At 33.8% G+C, this 19261-nt stretch overlaps 2 protein-coding genes across 7 annotated transcripts in view; one reads left to right on the top strand and one right to left on the bottom strand.

Moving 5' to 3' along the window:
• Nucleotides 1-367: 367 nt before the first annotated feature.
• Nucleotides 368-19261, bottom strand: part of LOC108469589 (valine--tRNA ligase, mitochondrial 1) — a 90159-nt gene continuing 71265 nt past the window's right edge. For 4 of the 6 annotated variants that reach the window (XM_053031770.1, XM_053031768.1, XM_053031767.1 and 1 more), the window contains exons 2-22: nt 7975-8122; nt 7792-7860; nt 7624-7686; nt 7183-7352; nt 7016-7088; nt 6858-6923; nt 6701-6784; nt 6479-6556; nt 6238-6321; nt 5995-6074; nt 5773-5830; nt 5397-5699; nt 5128-5298; nt 3907-4106; nt 3194-3596; nt 2851-3102; nt 2227-2727; nt 1976-2082; nt 1740-1839; nt 1477-1625; nt 368-771 (exon numbers count right to left, since the gene is read on the bottom strand). In XM_053031770.1, coding sequence (XP_052887730.1) covers nt 603-771; nt 1477-1625; nt 1740-1839; nt 1976-2082; nt 2227-2727; nt 2851-3102; nt 3194-3596; nt 3907-4106; nt 5128-5298; nt 5397-5699; nt 5773-5830; nt 5995-6074; nt 6238-6321; nt 6479-6556; nt 6701-6784; nt 6858-6923; nt 7016-7088; nt 7183-7352; nt 7624-7686; nt 7792-7860; nt 7975-8112 — 3318 coding nt within the window. In that variant the 5' untranslated portion in view covers nt 8113-8122 and the 3' untranslated portion in view covers nt 368-602. Of the gene's footprint in view, nt 772-1476; nt 1626-1739; nt 1840-1975; nt 2083-2226; nt 2728-2850; nt 3103-3193; nt 3597-3906; nt 4107-5127; nt 5299-5396; nt 5700-5772; nt 5831-5994; nt 6075-6237; nt 6322-6478; nt 6557-6700; nt 6785-6857; nt 6924-7015; nt 7089-7182; nt 7353-7623; nt 7687-7791; nt 7861-7974; nt 8123-10250; nt 10620-10829; nt 10966-11830; nt 11984-12069; nt 12120-12776; nt 12834-12940; nt 12997-13096; nt 13181-13276; nt 13353-13456; nt 13674-19261 lie in introns of those variants that run through there. The other 2 variants (XM_017770504.2, XM_017770503.2) reach the window with 2 other exon arrangements.
• Nucleotides 14036-18777, top strand: LOC108467856 (2-methoxy-6-polyprenyl-1,4-benzoquinol methylase, mitochondrial). Its single transcript, XM_017768669.2, has 9 exons — nt 14036-14260; nt 14948-15058; nt 15586-15712; nt 15803-15864; nt 16230-16388; nt 16541-16685; nt 17501-17572; nt 18076-18184; nt 18445-18777. The coding sequence occupies exons 2-9, from the start codon at nt 14965-14967 to the stop codon at nt 18544-18546; spliced, it is 870 nt and encodes a 289-aa protein (XP_017624158.1). The 5' UTR covers nt 14036-14260; nt 14948-14964; the 3' UTR covers nt 18547-18777.

The raw sequence follows: 19261 nt of genomic DNA, 5'->3' as shown, positions 1-19261 counted from the left end.
TAGTTTCAATTCAACACATTAAAAGGAAAATAACTCTTAAATTTTATCAAACTGTCCATGCCGTAAGTACACAAGTACTTAAGACTTCAGAGTTTGATTCACGTGACTTAAATTTTATCAAACTGTCCATGCCATAAGTACACAAGTACTTAAGACTTTAGAGTTTGATTCACGTGCTTCAAGTTCAAACTGACATTTAACACTTAAATTGACGGCTAAGCTGATAAAAGGACCTAATTGATACAATACTGATACTAGTAAGACTCAATTAGAATGTATTGAAATTTAGGAACCAAATTAAAATCAAAGAGATAGTTTAGGGACGTTTTGTGAAATTAACTGTGCATCGGATAAGCAAAGTGGGAAATTTTCATACTATTAACTAACTGGGTAAACTCTTGTATGATAAACATGGCAAGCATCAAATGTTAAAAATAAACAAAAGTACTGGTGAGGTTTAGACAGTAACAAAACAATCATCAAAAAGAAAAGTGTAATGCCATCCAAATTATCACTCGAATCAAGAAACTCAAAAGGGAGGGGTTAATAATGCCATCCAAATTATCATTCGAATCAAGAAACTCAAAAGGGAGGAGTTAACCTTACTTTTGATGCTGGGATTCAGATTCTAAACGATCGCTTTCTTTCTTGAAAAACTCGAATTCTTGGAGAAGTTTTGCCAGCTTTGTTGCATTCTCTTCTTGAATGTGAGATGGAACTTTTTCTTGATATCCTGATGCACTGATGATCTTCTTCAGCTTCTCCTGATGCCTGCGAAAACAAACAATTTTGATCCTGTGAGTTATGGCAACTCTCTTGCTATATTGACATGTATCGAAGATTGACCAGAGTATTTGTGCCCTATCTTACTCAGACTTAAATGTAAGTGTCATATGTGAGGATGAGCCTGACACCGATTTATTAAATTTTCTTTAAGTTTCTTTCCATATATTTTGACCTGAACCCAGAAACTCGACTTGATCAAACTGAATGCAAACATGACCCAATCCATTTTGACCATAAAAAGTCAATAATCCAAACCTATTCAACCAGACCCAAAAGAAGTCCGAACCTGGAAACAGATCCAAATCCAAACTGATTCAAACCTGAAGGACCCGACTCGAAAAACCCGAACCCAAAACATCCCAAATCCCAAATGAAGCACAAGAAATTGACCCAAACCTGAAGTGAGCCGATCCCGAAATTGATCTAAACCCCAAATTACCCAGATTCAAAATTGACTTGAACTGAAAAGATTAGAAAAGTCCTAAAGCCCTAATTGACTTGATTTATGAATTGATCCAACTCCAAACCAACCCGACTCGCCCAATTGATAGGTCTATCTGATAAAGATATATATTTTGAAGTTTTTGGAAGGTCAGATCTCCATAATCACATCCGATATGTAGTAGATACAGATGCCAAACATTAGTACATCAAAATAAAATGAAAAGTCTAGAATAGAAAAAAACTTACTTCAGTATTTCATCCATTTTATTCTTAATCTTTTCGCGTTCTGCTTCTGCATTTAGGGTTCCATGAACCTTAAGATAAACTTTAAGGTTTTCATTAACATTTTCAAATGCACATCCAGCTGGAGCATCATCCACACCACTGAGTAGAACCTGGAGATTGGTAATTTGAAAACATTAAAAACCGCATTTGAACACTATAATAAAAGGATAATCCAAAATTCTGACTTGGAATTCGATGCATCAGTGTTTAATATGCTGCAATACCTTGAAAGATGATAACGTGGCAAGGGTTAAGATCTCTAATTCACAAGATCTTATGATTTTCGCCACTTCATCATTTTGACATAATGCAAAAGCAGGTAACCTAAAAAAAATAAAGTTAATGCAATACAATTAGACAAAGATTTGCTGTGAGTTATGTCAAGGCAATCACAAGCCAGCTCCTTTGAAGATTCGAAACAACAAAAAGAATATATATATATAGTGTTTCACTTATGAACCTTTCATTCTTCTGCTTAGCAAGCAGCTCGGCCCGAAGTGACCTAAGAGACCTTACAGTGGACTCTACAAGGTCCATTTCATATTCCACCCTTTCATTTGTCCAGCTCTGCAAAGGGAAAAAGAGGCCAGTGCACAAAGACCAAAATTAAAAGTTGAACTTGCACAAATTTTTTGTTCAGTTATCATATGATTTTTCAGTTTTCAGGATAATAAAACAAAAAAATTATTACCAAAAGAAACAGGAACTTACCTCTATTGGTGATGGGTAATCACATATCATTATAGATTCTTTCTTTGTGTGGCTCTTTACTCCTGGAAGGCGCTGCCACAGTTCTTCTGTAACGAATGGCATAAATGGATGAAGCAAACGCAGACCTATTTCCAAACAAGCCCAAAGAGCATCTTGCGCAAATTTCCTTTCAGAGGAAAAAGCTGGATTATCACCAGCAAAGTAAGGCTTGATTGCTTCGATGAAAATATCACAGAACTGATACTGCCACCAAGAATACACACTGGTCGTAGCATCAGAAAATTCATATGAATTTAATGACAATACGGTCTTCAATATAGCCTTGTTTAACACTGAGAGTATCCAGCGACAACTGAAAGGCATTGTCTCGGGATTTATGGTTGATGGAGGAGTATAGTCATCCGGAAGTTTGCTCATGGCAAAACGAACAGCATTCCATAATTTGTTGCACCATTGACGATAGCCAACCACTCTTAGGATATCCAAATTGATTTTATCTGACTGAAATGAAAAAATAATTTAAAAACAAAAAGGCTGAGAAGTGCAAGGTCTCTCAGAGAAGAACAACAAGTTTAATGAGAGTAGAAACATAACATAATAGAATAAGCATGTAGAAGTACGAACCTGAGCGGTGTAGGAAACAAGAGCAAACCGGAGAGCATCAGCACCACATTCAGCAATACCGTTAGGAAAATCTTTCCGCTGCCCTTCTTTGGCAGTGGCCAGCTCATTAGGATCCAAGTTACCCCCTTCAAGCCTCTTATGAAGACCTTCAAGTGATATCCCATTTATCACTTCAAGAGGATCAATTACATTTCCCAAAGACTTTGCCATCTTACGCCCATGTGCATCTCGGATCATGGGATGTAAGTAAACCTGAAAAAATGAAAATCATCTAGGGTCAATAGAGAACTTGAAGCAGTCTCATAAAAGTGCTGTACACAATTAAGGACAAGATAGCAGTCACCTTACTGAATGGTACATCACCTCCCAACTTCATTCCCAACATAACCATTCGAGCAACCCAGAAGAAGAGAATGTCATGGCCGGTTTCGAGAACCGATGTTGGATAAAATGCTTTTAAATCATCTGTATCATCTGGCCATCCCAACACAGATAATGGAAAAAGACCAGAAGAAAACCAAGTGTCAAGTACATCAGGATCTTGAGACATCTCAAACTTCTTCCCAGAATATTTCTTCCTAGCTTCTGCTAGAGCCTGTTCCTCATTGGTGGCAACTATCCAGTGATCATTATAAGCACCAAGTTCCTTCAGTTCATCATCTTCCAAAGTAACATACCATGCAGGAATACGGTGACCCCACCAAAGCTGCCTTGAAATACACCAATCACGAATGTTCTCAAGCCACCTGCAACATTTGGAAACTATCACTCACGCTATGCAGCCATTAAACCAGGATGGTGTAAGATGAATATGACATAGAAATAAAGTCAGCCATGGAGCCATTCGATGGAAACCAACAAGAATTGTTAACCTAAAATTTCTAGAAGCAACAGTTTCCTACATTTTTTAGGCTTTTGGTTAATCACATTGGAGCAAGCTAATTCAAATATGAGAATGTCACAACACCAAACATAAAAAAAAGTCATAATACTTGAGAAGATCATTATTCTAGAACATATTACCAGCACGTAGAAGAAAAAATACTAAATGAGTACCTTTTCCATTCCGCGGTGTACTGCTTCGGAATGAACTCAAGCTTCCTGTTTTGATCATCCATGGCTGCATCAAGAGCTTCCTTCGCAATGCTGCTGCAGCTAACATACCACTGGGGCTTTATCATTGGCTCAATGACATCATTGGTTCTTGAACAAAGGCCAAGGCGCATCTCATTGTTTTGAGCTCCTCGATACAATTTCTGAAGGTGAAGAAATAAATTAATGAATATAGAAATTACTTCCGATCATGCATTGATGAAAATAGAAATTATTTAATGCCAAAAGCTATACAATGTAAATGTGCAAAAGGCAAAAGATTGGTCAACAACCTAAGGACTTTTCATGCATTCAAATTGCTCACCAATTGTGCTATCCTGAGTCCTCATTTTCCAACACAGATACAATGGACATGATTAACTTGAGAAAACTACGATGCCTAGGTTGGAGACGTACTTGTATCTAACTCTCATCCCCCATGTCCATGAAACATATATCATCTATCCCACGACAAAAAAGAATGTACTTGACTTATAAAGCATAACTAAAGCATGACTTTGCTTGGATTTCAGATTTATTTTCCTTCTTACAGATAAATACACATATATATATACTTGTATATTTTTATTCTTGCAATAGTAAATCAAACCTTATATACAATCATCATTTATCAATGTCTTATTACCCTCCAAAGAATGAAAACGTAGCTCACAAACCGATGTTTATAGTTGTTAAATGATAACTTTACATCTCAAATTACAACTCTTGAAATGGCAAAATGCCACCAAGTCTGAAGAAATACTGAAACCCCAAAGGTATAAAAGAACCATAAATCAGGAAGCAATCATAATTACCCTCCCTTCTAGTATCTTCTTTCTAGGAATTTTAGTTGCACTTATTTAGTTATTTTTTGCAGATGCCACAGGTTAACCAAATATGCAGTCCAGACTAGAGCTCAATAGTGAAATATCATTGCATATGAATCCAGCATACTGGGAAAATACCTTGAAGTTTAGGGTCGAACATTAGCATTTTAAACCAAATGGATGCAGGTTTAATTCTTTCTACATACATAGATGGGATGCAAGGGGTGCACACCCATAATCAAGAAATTTAAATCAAAGATTCAATACAACTGCAGCAGAGAAAATTACACAAGAATATTTGCATGATCTCAAACTGAAAGATAACTCTTCCCATATACATATCAATAAAATCAAATACCTTCTTCTGTAATGCATCAATCACAGCCTCACGAGCCTTAAACCGTGGCATTCCAACAAAATCTGCCCCACCATTGCTATTTATTTTCCCATCATCAGTGAAAATGTTAATAAATTCAAGGTTATGGCGCTTGCCCACCTCAAAATCATTTGGATCATGAGCTGGAGTTATCTGTGCAACATTGAAGGCAATGCCAAGAAAAGTAAACAAAACGAGGAAAGATGCGCAGTTAGCAATAGCATCTCAAAATCTATGATAAAACTCTTTACCTTTACTGCACCAGTTCCAAAAGTTGGATCAACTAGAATTGCATCACAGATTATTGGAAGTTTTCGTCTGTTGAAAGGGTGAATGGCAAATTTCCCGTGCAGATGACTGTACCTCTTGTCTTCCGGATGAATAGCTATAGCTGTGTCACCAAGCATTGTTTCAACCCTAGTAGTGGCAACAACAATTTCACCCAATTCTCCCTCCAAAGGGTAAGCAAAGGAGGTCAACACTCCAAACTCCACTGGCTTTTCATAACTAGGTACCTTTAACAAAGTTCTTTCTTTGATGTCCGTATAATCTACCTAGAAACATGGAGCAACTTCAAGAGAAGCAGCAAAAGATGCAGAAAAAAAAATTACCCAAAAATTGAATTACCTCTATATCAGAGATAGCAGTTCGCAAGATACAGTCCCAATTGACTAACCGTAAATCCCTGTAAAATGCATGGAGAAATGAAGAGGCAACGTATTTGAAAAACAAAGGATTGTGCTTAAAGGATACCAATCATTCTAAATGCTATGAACTTCATTTTTACTGTCAGCAACACAAATTTCATCAAATCACAGAATAACAGAAATCATTCAGCATAAAACATGCCTATAAATAAGACCCTCCTTATAAAGCCGATTGAAAGCCTCCATCACAGCCTTTGACCTCTTCTCATCCATTGTATAGCACTGGAAAAAATAAATAAATAATATAATAAAAAAGAAAAACCACAAGAAACATGAGAAGCTATTAATAAAACAGCTAAAGATAAATTTAACTATACAGCCATGGCCCATTAGCCAATATGAAAAGAAAAAGTTAAACTATTAAAGGATGCCATTCATATTTTACCTCACGGGACCAATCAAGGGAGGCACCCAAACGTCGTAACTGTCCCAGAATGGTACCACCATACTCATCCTTCCACTTCCAAACCTAATAATTGCGGTATCAATAAAAAACCATAAAGATGTTATATTTGCAGAGCAAATCAATAGCTCCATCTATGTTATATTTGCAGAGCAAATCAATAGCTCCATCTTAATTTCATAGTTAAAACTCAGAGAAACTTAATTTCAGAGTTAAAACTCACTTCATTTACAAAATTTTCACGACCAACATCATGCCTGGTTAAGCCTCTTTCACGCATTAGCTTTTTCTCTACAACCACCTGAAAAATTCAGATATTAGAGCAACTTCAAGTCACACCTGTCTATATCAAACAAAAAGCAAAATGGAGAAACTTATATATAACAAAATGAAACTTAAGCTTTAACTGATCCAAAAAAAAAAAAAAAACCAGAAGGAACACAACCTGTGTAGCTATCCCAGCATGATCCATGCCAGGTACCCACAATGCATTGTATCCAGACATTCTTCTCCAACGAATGATCGTGTCCTGCATGAAATAAATGAAATACAATGAAAAATTGCCAATAAATATTAGTAGCAGTAGCATTACACTATGCAACCTCTATGGCACAAGTCAGTGCATGGCCTATGTGCAGAGCCCCAGTCACATTAGGTGGAGGAAGAACCTGCAAAATCAGTCAGGTTATTAAAGAATCATCACTTTAGTTTGAAAAACGGTAAATAAAGAGAATTGGGTGAATTCCAGTTTGATTCATACAATCACAAACGGTGGTTTTGAGCTACTTGCATCAGCCTGAAAAAACCCAGATTTCTCCCACCAAGCATACCATCTAAACATACAGAGACAAAGAATGCAATAGTTGAAACAAAAATTAACTTTAAAACATATCTAACCTACCAATTGTGAACTTTTTCAACACTTACGACTTCTCCACAGAAGCTGGACTATATTGCTTGGCCATCTGATTAGATAGTCTTTTCTTCTCGCCAGAAGGAGTCTCTGGATCCACAAAATCCTCCAGATTCTCATCATCTGCTTCTCGCTTGGCACTCTTCTTTGCACTCTTTTTTGGAGCATTCGATCCTTGTTGTGCCTTTGTGGAATCACAAGAAAAAAAAAACATTCATTGATTTCAACATTGCTAAAATCAAAACAAAACTAGCTACATCTAGCAAACCATGTAATCCATGCGTCATATCTCATGCTTCTCATGCACATAAACACAAATTAACTTGCTATGTTAATCATGTTTAAAACAAGTTAATCAGTGTCCTATTTTCGAATCGTATCCAAACTTGTGAGGCCTAAAACTAATTACACGCACAGTTTTACAAGTTCTTAAGCAGATTTTTAATTGCAGTTACCTTAAGTTTGGCTAACTCAGCTTTTTCTAAGGCCTTTTGTTTCTTCAGTTCCTTCTCCTTCGCCTATCACCAAAAAAAAAAAAAAACATAGGTAAACCTAAATAACAATAAACGAATCCAGATTTGGAAGTAATTAAACTAAAATGAAAAAATTAATAACAAATGAACCTTTTCTTCTTTCTTTTTCTTTCGTTCGAGCTCTTCTTCAGTCAAAGGCTTCGTATCCGGTTGCTGAGACTGCAAATTTAATCCAAAAAAATTACAAGAAATGAAAAAAAAATCAATGAAATGAGAGAATTAGTGATAGATAAAAAGTAATGAAGAAAAACGAAGTAAAGGAAGTACACTAACCATGGCTGCTGAGCTTTGATGAGAATGAGGAAACAGAGCGGCGTCCAATAGAAAAGGTGTGGGCTTTGAGGGCCTGCGTGCGTTAGTCAGGGTTTTTGTTATGTGCTTAAGACCGAGAATAAGTGAAAGAGAAACCATAAAACAAGTCGAATAAGTTTAGCGTTTTATTTCGTATTTATTTATGGATTTTTCCGGGGTAAACCACACTGTGGTCACCTATTGGTAAATTTATTTTTTTATCACTCAACTATAAGAAAATTACAAAATAGTCATTTAAATATTTGATTTTACCTTTTTTGGTCATCAACGTTTAAATGGCTAACATAAAAATGACTTGAAAGCTTTTAAAATTTGCATAATAGCAAATTTAACTCTTTATACATTATGTTAATTTAATTTTGATTCTAAAAACTAACTCTCAACTTTTATATATTATGTACTTTGATCGTTTTGTAGTTTTATTTTTCTTTCTAAAAAACAAGCTTTTTAATTAAATTTAATTGAAAATATACAAAAAATGGAACACAAAAATCCAAGTTAATAATTTTACTATTGTCTTATTCTTTTAAAATTAACCCTTATTGTCGAAATAAAAGCAAGATTGCAAAAAATAAAAATCAAATTACATAATATGTAAAAGTTAAGAGGTAATTTTTAAAATTAATACTGAATTGACATAATATATAAATGTTAAGGATTAAATTTACTATTATATTTATTTTAAAAGTTGTGAATTTATATTTCATATTTAATGCACTAACAGCTTGTAAATTCATACATGTATAGTGAATCATAAGAAATGACGTGTTCTTATATGTTTTAGCATGAGTGTATAGTATTCATAGTATAATAATTTATTTGGAATTCAAATTTTATAAAAAATCATTTTAGTCCTTTATTTAAATTTTCACTTCTTTTAGCCCTTAAACTTGTGATATTTATCAAATCACCTTAAAATGAATTGTCACGTGGATGCCACATCGGTAATTAATTAAGGTTTAAAAATTTAAAGTTTTAAAAAATCAAATAAAATTATAAAAATATTTTTTTTACTTTTAAAAATTAATTAATTGCTATCATGCCTATAAACTATCCATAGTCCCTCCTCAATTTATAAATAGGAGTATAATGCGTTTCAGCGCATTCGAACAAAAGTCATCATGTATTGACAATAATACTCATGCCAATCGAGCTAAAACTCAATCAGCCATTATAACATGTAGTTTAACATAGAAAATTTTACCATAATTAATTTCCTACAATGTAGTTTAACATATAATAATATTATATTATATTATATTATATTATTATATATATTTTTATATTTTTAGTGTTTACATTGTAATATTACATTATAAATTAATTTTTACGTGACATAAACAAAATATATTAAATATATTACTCACATATAGCGTTAGATTGAATTGAATAACGTTAATTGGATTTAAAGATGTATAAAAATAATATTACTAACTTATTTTTAATTAGAATAAACTATTAGAATAGTCTCTTTTGTTTACTTCAAGTTACATTTTAGTCACTTATGTTTGAAATATTACGTTTTAGTCACTCACATTTTAGCTATTGAGTTGTTAATTGTCATATCGTGTAATGGTAAGTGATGCACCCATTAAATCATTATTTTAAACAAATTTTTAGATTAATTTATTTAGTTCCCATATTTTTTATTTTGAGCAATTTAATTTTTTTATGTTCTTTTAATTTTTTTCTTTATTTTTCATTCTCTTCTTTCTACTTCTCTCTCTATTTTATTCCCTTCTCTATTTATTTTAACATAGTTTTTCTATATTTTCCATTTGTTAAAACTAATCTATGTACTTTTAATTTTTAAACAATTTAATTTTTTCAAGTGAAACGAATTTGTGGTCTAATTTTACCCGATGAAAAACATAGGAAAACTAGTTAAAAAATATGAAAAAAGGAAAAAACAAAAAAAAGAAGCAGAAGAGAATGGATAAAGAAAAAGAAAAAGAAAGTTATAAAAACACAAAAGAAGGAAAAAAATACATCAGTTTACCGTTACCTCATTAATAACAATTAATGACTTAATGACTAAAATGTTACAACACAATAACATAAGTGATTAAATTATACATTTCAAACATAAGTGACTATAACTATAACGTGAGACAAGCAAAAGTGACTATTTTGGGAGTTTAACCTCTAAAAATATTAGTATAAAAATATGTTTGTGTAATTAAATATTAATGCTTCTTATTTTAGAAAATTTCTCTACATTCCAAAATTCCAAATCATACTCATAAAACACATCCATATATATTATATATATCAATATTTTCTTAAAACCAAAACACAGAGATATGTATGTATCGATACAATAACCAAAACCTTAAATCACCATTAGACTCGTTAACTATTACTTTCAAAGTGATAATAAACCATGATATATGTAAAACTAGTTCATCCCAAAACTTTCAGATCTATAATATCATAGCTGGTTAGAAACGAGCTTTCCGTTTTCGAGCAGTGTACTTTGTGTCAGGGGGAACGACATTCCCTTTCCTTCTCATCTGGTCCTTCTTCCTCAACACCCATTCTCTGCCCTTCCCTTTCTTGTTTACTTTCTGCTTTTTCTGAGGTCTATGCCTGTCCGAAATGCAAACCTGCAACAAAACCCCGAAAAACACAACGACATATAAGTAGTTGCAGTCATTGTGGCGGCAGAAACCGAAGCAACAACGAGCAATGTACTAAACTTTGTAAACCACTTATTTATTTCGTTTTCCAGGAAAAAAAGTGCAGGCTTTGACTGGTATAGGGCAATAAAGCATGTAATATGATACATATATATACATATATATATATAGGCTCACCGTCTGATTTTCTTCATCTCCACTGCTCTCATCGTCAGAACAACTCTCTCCGTCTTCACCTTTTCCACTGGGAACGACAGAGCTGAGGGACGGCGGGCCACAAGTGAGGACAAGGTATTCTTTTCTCTTCTTGGTACTGGAGGAAGACAATTAGTTAGTGTTAGAGTGCTTAAAATGATACAACGAAATGTCCATCTATCTATATATTTAAAAGAAAGGGTGTTCTATTGGAACTCTCTCCTATGTTCATGAATGCATATTTTCACCTAAATTATATTCCATGCGATAGAAGCGATAGCACCTTTCCCTAAACTAGTGCAAGGTTGTTTGAACTGGACTAGGCTGGCCGGTCAGACCGTGAATAGGCCAAGGTACCAGTGCAGAGAAGGGCATCAAATCAGTATGGACCAGTTGAACTGAATTTTTAATACATAATTTTAAATTTTTAAGATTCTTTTAATGATTTCTTTAATTGAACCAGACGGACTGGTTGGACTGATGAACCGGTGGCCTGACCAATTCAACCAATGGTTCAGTTCTGAAAACCATGCACTAACAAAGATACAATAGATGGATAAATATAATATAAACAAAAATGAAAATGCACAGTACGAGAGGCATAAGGTAAAAAGAAGTGGAATGCTAAGATACAAATGCCCGCAAGGACATAATAGCAGGAAAATAACACCAGTAATCATGAAATGTCGATAATTTCATGCAATACATTCCATTGCCTCTGAATAAACGAGACTGCTGAATAAACGAGACTGCAAATCTTGATTCCATTAAAAGCAATGGAACAAATCGTATGATCCAATTGGAGGCATGAACAATTGGATCTAAAACAAGTTCATCGTGAACAAGAAAAAGGAATAGAAGCAAGTGTATGCATAGCTGTCATTAACTCAAACAATCCATCCCACCAAACACATATATGGACACGAAGAAAGATGGCAATTGTAAAGCCGATCATAAATAGTTCATATGGGATCGCAACATACCTGTGCGGGTAATCGACAACCACGCCACCAGCAAATCCAGAGCGCATTGCATAACTCAAAATTAGCTCACGTTGGGCTAGATTTTCAGGATATACTTGGAGCACTGCTCTAGCTCCCCTTGCTAAGCATCTATATAATGATCCGAAAAAAGCCCTAAAAGATCATATCAACCATATTAAATTTACCGAAATACATTTCCCATTTACAAAAAACTAGATACATAAAAACCATTAACATACTTTAATCTCAATCTTGGCTCGTGAGAGGACTTGTCAGCATTGCATAACCACTGCATGCCAAAGCAACGAAAGGAGAAAAGAAATCATGAGCACGAATATGAAGTCTTTAAACTGCTTCAGTTTAAACCAATTACAAGAACGCTTTGGAGAATAAATTGCAGGCTTAAGTCACATTAATCCTCTCCATAAAGAGAAATTTTGCACCCAAAGAACAAGTGCTGACCACATAACATTTTAAGATAAATGATTGTTTCTTTCTCCGCAAACCCAATCGACATTTCAAAGACTTTTATTGTAAAAACTATGAGACACTGTATGGTACACTTATTTGCAGGCTCCCACCAGAAGCAGGGTTCTGGGAAGGTCACAATATATGCAGCATTCTCTATATTTACTCAGAGAGGTTGTTTCCGGGTTTTAAAGGGGCGAATTCAATTAGATTACTATAGCAAGTGCATTCTTGATAACGATTGAAACCCGAAAATTTACGACGGACAAACAGAAAACCGAGGCTCCCATAAGACGTAAGGGGATTTCCAAAGTAACATACATTCAAATTAATAACAGTTGAAATGGTAATCTGATCCATAATGAAATAAGTTTTTTTCATACACAAGCCAAGATTTACAGAATTCAGAATATTCGAAGCATGGAATTGAACTTGAATATATGAAAATGGTGAAGCAAAATATTGACCAAAAGCATACCTGAACAGCAGAGATACTAATAGCTCCATCGATAACTCCAGGTCGAAGTCCTAAGCCCTGAAAATTAATATAGTATAATGAAGTCCTCATTTAAGAAACATGTCCGAAAACAGCTACAATAACATCGGTTTAATTTGAAGATTTTTAAGAACTTGGTAATTTACCTGACCCATATCACCAAGTAACAAATCTCCTTCAACCTCATTTTGCAAAGCAACATCTATAAATCAAAGCCAAAAAAAAAAAAACACTTAAAACCATTTATTACAAATGTGTCAAAAAATTAAGTTTCAACAACAAAAAATAAGAACTAAACTTACTAAGCATTGATTCAGAAATATCGAAACCAATCCATTGGTGACCATTCTCAGTTATTGTCTCCCCACTAAGCCCTGATCCACAACCTAAAATAACAACAAAATATTACAAATTAAATATTAAAAAAAGGGTAATTTCATTTTATTTTATTTTTGTTTGAGCAGAGAAATAAATATATATACCGATATCAAGGAGCAACCTTGGGACTCCATCATCGGGCAAAGCCAGAAGTTCCAGTGCTCTCTCAGAGAGCTTTGTCTATTTTTTTTTTTTTACAAAAAACCCAAATTTCAATACTTAGTAATTTCAGCAGCTAATAAAATTATACACAAAATAAAAGGAAAAATAACTGCAAAGTGAACCTGTATTTCAGCAATACGAGATGAGGAAGTGTATTTTCGAGCTTCTACGTCGTCGTAGAAAATCTCCGGCGGGGCTTGCAATTCAGGCCGACTCGACATCCTATCAACTCCGGCGGCGGATATGCGACGGCAACGCGATGGAGTTTGACAGTGTGAGAAGGGCGGCTGGAGTTTTGAAGGGTTAAATACTATATCCTTTGTGGAGGATTAACAGCTTAAACCCAAAACTACTTTTGTTCCATTTAAAGTTAAGGGTTAATTCCAGAATACGTCCTTTAACTATGGAAAATATTTTAAATTGGTCCTCAAGTTTCAATAAAATTGCACGATATTAATAAACTATCAATAAAGTCTTATCTTGTATTACAAGATTTAGGGTGAAATCTAAAATATTTGACCAATTTATACTTTATTTTTTATTGTATTAATAAATTATCCTTTTTTCAAATAAATTTGTCAAATTAAAAACAAATATTAATGTTTCGGTTGATTCGAGTTAATTTTTTAAACTTAAGGGGTCGATATAGAATAAACCCACCCCCGACTCACCTGGGATATTTACAAAATTATCTCTCTTTATATTTTTATTTACGATTTAACTCTCCCGAGACTTTTGTCCCACTGCCGCCTCTGTTTAGTCTTTAGTACCCTAAAACCCCAAAATTATCAGTGATTTTCGTTATTCCATTGATCCTTTCGCCAATATCCAACGCCATCTCTGTCTTCACCATTTTCAGTCACGATCGAAATCTGCTGGGCCCTGGAGGTTTCGTTTCTCCATACAAATCGACACAGTGAAAGCAGGTTATTCTTCACATTCTCTTTTTACTTTTTCTTGGATAAATTTATTTGATTTTCTCTGCTGAAAAGCAACATATACATTTGTATCGAGTAAGCAAATTTGTTGGCAAATCTAAATTTTTGAGGAGTTCATTGCATTGACAAATCTTTGATTCACCACTGTTTTATAAATCAAAATAATTGAGTGAATTGTTAATTAAAGAATTGGCTTGAAGCAATGAAATGAAATAAAATTCGGGTCGGGGGACGGGTGTAGAATTTCGGGTCGGGGTCGGGGTCAGGGCAGGATATGTTCCGAGTTAGTGAAATTTAACTAAAAAGTTTCTAATTCTCTACCAGCTAGTAATTCTGTTTATATAATATGCTTAAGCTCCAGTTCTCTTTAAATGATTCATTCTCTGTTGAATTTTGGATGTTATTATTCAATCCAAATATGGGATAAATGGTGGGTTGTTTCCAAATTTGCTAATTACTTAACTATAAGTTATAAGAATTTTATTTGTATCATCTTCTTAATTGTAGAGGACTCATTTTTTTTATGTTACTTGGATTTGGAGCAAGTTTATATGCTCAATTTTGTATAAGTTTTTTTCATTTTTATATCCCATGTTTGCTTTGGAGAAAATGAAGAATCCGGGTAATATAGATCTTACTATTGTAAGTAGAAAGTGAATGTGAGCTTTTTTGTAGGCAATCGTTGTAGGGGAATGGCTCTCAGGCTGGTAACTAAGAATCTCAGCGGTCGAATCTCGCCCAAGCTGTGTTCTGCTTCTCTGTTACATTCACATGCCACAAGTTTTGGTATTTGTCTGGTTCTTTCTTTCTCTACAGAAAAATAAATAAAAATAAAAGAAACAAAATGAAATATTGATTCTTGCTTATTTGATTTATTTATTCAATTTTGCTCATCAATATATTTGAAATGCTTAGCATATCTTTATGCATGTTTTCAATGTCTTCATCAATACCTTTGCGGTTCTTCCAAGAGACTTTATCTGGTTTTGTTTGTGCCTTGAAACATGAAGATCCGAATTACTGTAGGCAACTTCACTTTAGATGGAAATATGACACTATTTTTTGTAGCACACAAATTGGAAAATAGATGGCTGATGTGAAAACCATGGAAGTATAGGTTTCGGAAGTAGCTATTTCTTATCACAAAAAGGTCAACTATGCATATTTCGTATCCATATACCAGATGCATATATGCAATTTTCTTTGCTCTTAATGCTCAAATCTCAAATACGTCACCCTATACTTGTATCTGAATTCCTACAACCTCCCTTGTGTCACTATCATTATGAATTTTACTAGTGTTATGTTTTCAGGGTTTAAAGAAGTACGAGAAGAAGAGAAAAGCCAAATGGTTGGTAAAGTCTTTAGCAATGTTGCTTCAAACTATGATCTCATGAATGACTTCATGAGTGGCGGACTACATAGACTGTGGAAGGATAGGTTGGATTTTGTATGCATTTTTGTTCTTATTATTTCACTTTTATCATCTTGTTGCTTTCTCTATTTTAAATCTTCTGCCCAATTTATCAGATTGGTTTCCAAACTGAGCCCATTTCCAGGAATGAAACATCTTGATGTAGCTGGTGGAACAGGTAGGCTTTCCTTGTTGAACGAAGTATATGTGCATTTCTTGTAGTGGATAAAGCATAAACACCGGCAAACAATAAATATGGTGAGGTTACGGGAAAATATAAGAACTGCAAAAGTGAAAAAAGAATTAGGCTAGCTGTTGTAGTTCTATTGGTTGGATGATTAATTTGGGCAATGTGAGTATAATGAATAACACTCATAATAGTATAACCTTGGAAGTGAATCTTAGCTCCTTAAAATGAAATTTATTTGTCATTTTCTAGTGTAAAATCAAACGAGACAAGTTTGGGGTGTTACTATGCTTCATTCTATTTTCTTGATGTAAACTGAAGCTGTATTCCTTAGGTTAAAAATGCTGAATGTGCAGGTGATGTTGCTTTCAGGATTCTGGAAAGTGTTAACAGCATCAAACGCAGAGCATTACAAGATCCACTCAATGATGACCTACAGGAAGAAACTCGGATATATGTCTGCGACATCAACCCAAACATGTTAGATGTTGGAAAAAATCGTGCCCTAGAGAAAGGTAAATAAAAGAATAAGTTTGTTGTTGAATGGATTATATTTTATCTCCTAAAGGTGAAAAATTATTTGTGAGGGAAATTTTGTACGTCACCTCAATGTTACTATTTCTTCTTTTTCTTTTTTTTTTTTTATCCTGTTTCCCTGTGCTTTTAGGTCTTGGAGAAGACAAATCTCTTGTATGGGTGCAAGGAGATGCAGAAGCCCTAAGTTTTGAAGATAATTCAATGGATGGTTATACCATTGCATTTGGAATTAGAAATGTCACCCACATAGAGAAAGTTCTTTCTGAAGCTTATAGGTAAACTTCAAACTTTTGACCTCCCTTTCTTTTAGTTCATAGTGTCATTTTCTTTACAGAACCGTCTGATATATTCTATATTCTAATTCCCTCTAGGAAACCAAGCCCATGTAGATAAATTGGAGAGACTGGTACTATAACTTGTTTAGAAAAGGGACGTTTTCTTTCTTGTGACCAACAGTAATCATGGCTTTGAGTAAAGTGATTAAGGAACTGAATATTCTGTAACTTTTGGTGAAATAAACTGTATTCTCTTAGGTTTACAACTAATACTCAAAAGTAGTACCGAGGTAGACTGCCGGATTATGACTTGAATTCATGGGGTTAGCAAATTTCCCAGGAGCATCTATGCATGAATGCCCTCGAGCTTGCTGTATTCTCGAACCAGTTTATGTATGAGATGAATTATGAAGATAATTAGAAAACATGGTAAATGAAATATGAAGCTGAATTCATCTATTCATTATAATACCTTGCTGTGGTTTTCATGCTGCTTATTTCTAAGTTCATGGTTCACTGGTTCAGCAAAAACTTGTGTCTTTTTCTTTTTCATTTTCATTATAGGTTAGACTAAGAATTGGTGTTAATTATATTCTGTGGCATACTTATGAAGTTGATTCTATGCAAAGAGAAAGAACATTCCATTTCCAACTTCCTTTTCTTTGTTCACAATCTCGTAATTTTAAGAATTCGCTACCTGTTTTGTGCTGTGGACCTACTTCCACGCAGTGGCACAGACTGTTCCATAGCTGAATAAGGTTTGTGTTATGAATTATAGTGTCTATAATGTTGGTGCCCATCTCTCTCTCTCTCAGGGTTTTGAAACGGGGAGGAAGATTCCTTTGTCTCGAACTGAGCCATGTTGACATTCCTGTATTTAAGGAACTGTGAGTATCCTTCACCCTTTTCATATTGAATGCAACTGTTCGATAAAAATTTCTTTTAGAACATAAATGATCTATGCAAGTTCCCTAAAGAGTGAAACTTTTGTTAAGACTATACCATTTTGCTTTATATAAATTTCCATTTAGCTACTTTGTTCTTGCAAATATTTTACTTTACACCATAGAGTAATTTTTCTACCATACTAAATAACCTTTTAAGAAAGTGATAAATTCTAGAAAATAAAAGCTGGAGAATCTTTGACATGATTCACGTTTAAATTACATGCCAAATAAACTACTAATTGTAGAAAACTAGTACATCAATGGAATCCTCATTTTCCAACTAATAAGTATCCATCTTGTTAACTTTCAAAAATTCATGTGAGATTTCATTTTACAGCTAGTCTTAGTGGAGCTTTCTTTTGGCACTTCATGTATGTTCTTCATATTTTATCAGATTCAGGTTACTTTAGTCTTGTTCTAAGAACTTTTTGCCCTTCATGCAGGTATGACTTTTATTCTTTCTCGGTTATCCCACGACTGGGAGAGATTGTTGCAGGTGATAGAGAATCTTACCAGTACCTAGTTGAAAGTATCCGCCGTTTTCCACCACAGGTCATAATTAAGTCGTCCATACCTTCTTATTACTTCTGAGTAATATGCAATTAATTACTTGATGCATTTTTGATTACCTGGAAAATAAGTTAATTCAAGGTGGCTAGAAATCTGGAACATAAAGTATGAAATTCTGGGATTTTCATTTCAAGTGAATTGCTCAAGTTTTTCTGGAGTTATCGGTTCTGTATTCATCGGTGATCCTAATTTCAGCTCCGCTATGTTGCCATAAAATAATTATGAAAAATTCATCAACGCAGGAGAAGTTTGCTTCAATGATTGCGGATGCCGGATTTCAGAAGGTCGAGTATGAAAATCTTGTCGGGGGCGTGGTTGCCATTCATTCCGGTCTAAAAATTTAATGGTATATCAAGCAATTCTTCGTTTGACTTTTTATAATAACTGAACATTATCGGCATTCTTTGCAACGAACTACCGCTGCCTGCTTGCTTCTGTTCGATCTAGATGGAATGACATCGTGAGAAGCATTTAGGTTCAAGCATGTTGATCTGTTATGCATTTTCAGCTTTATTTTATATTTCTACTAATGCAAAAAAGTTCACTGCACTGTACAGTACTTGATGTGAAATAAATATTCTCACCTTGAAGTTTTCCCTATTATTGAAAGCAAGTTTTGAAGATTCCAGCTTTGATGTAAGCAAACAACATCCAAATATTTTTAAGATTCAATCGGGGAATTTATCGGTGGAATTTATCCATATGATTTTGAGTTGATTTAATGTTTCTATCATATCGGTTTAAAATAATATTTATTAAACAATAGAATTTTTTTACATCAAACAGATGATTAGAAATTTTAATTTACATCAAATTTGATAAATATAAAACTAAAGTAATTTACACAAATTTTACATCAATTTAAAATTTAATAAAAATATATTGATTTTAAATCTATTAAGTCAAATTAGTTCAATTAAATCTATTAAATCAAAATAATTAAATTAAATCTATAAAATAGGTTTAAGTATTTGTTTTATTTTATTTTATTTTATTTTTGGTGAAAAATAAAAGAAGCAAATTACATTGAATTAAATTGCTCAAAAGCGCCACTCGCTT

The sequence above is a fragment of the Gossypium arboreum genome, chromosome 8 (genome assembly GCF_025698485.1).
Source record: "Gossypium arboreum isolate Shixiya-1 chromosome 8, ASM2569848v2, whole genome shotgun sequence".
NCBI classification, from domain to species: Eukaryota; Viridiplantae; Streptophyta; class Magnoliopsida; order Malvales; family Malvaceae; genus Gossypium; species Gossypium arboreum.
Note: the sequence above shows the minus strand (reverse complement) of the source record. Positions and strands in the feature narration are given on the sequence as shown.

What these genes read in the sequence shown, in the direction of transcription:
- LOC108467856 (XM_017768669.2), top strand. Translation starts at nt 14,965, where the DNA reads ATGGCTCTCAGGCTGGTAACTAAGAATCTCAGCGGTCGAATCTCGCCC. An exon ending in GTTCTTTCTGAAGCTTATAG is followed by an intron (nt 16,686 to 17,500) that starts GTAAACTTCAAA and finishes TCTCTCTCTCAG; the next exon opens with GGTTTTGAAACGGGGAGGAA. An exon ending in ATTCCTGTATTTAAGGAACT is followed by an intron (nt 17,573 to 18,075) that starts GTGAGTATCCTT and finishes CCCTTCATGCAG; the next exon opens with GTATGACTTTTATTCTTTCT.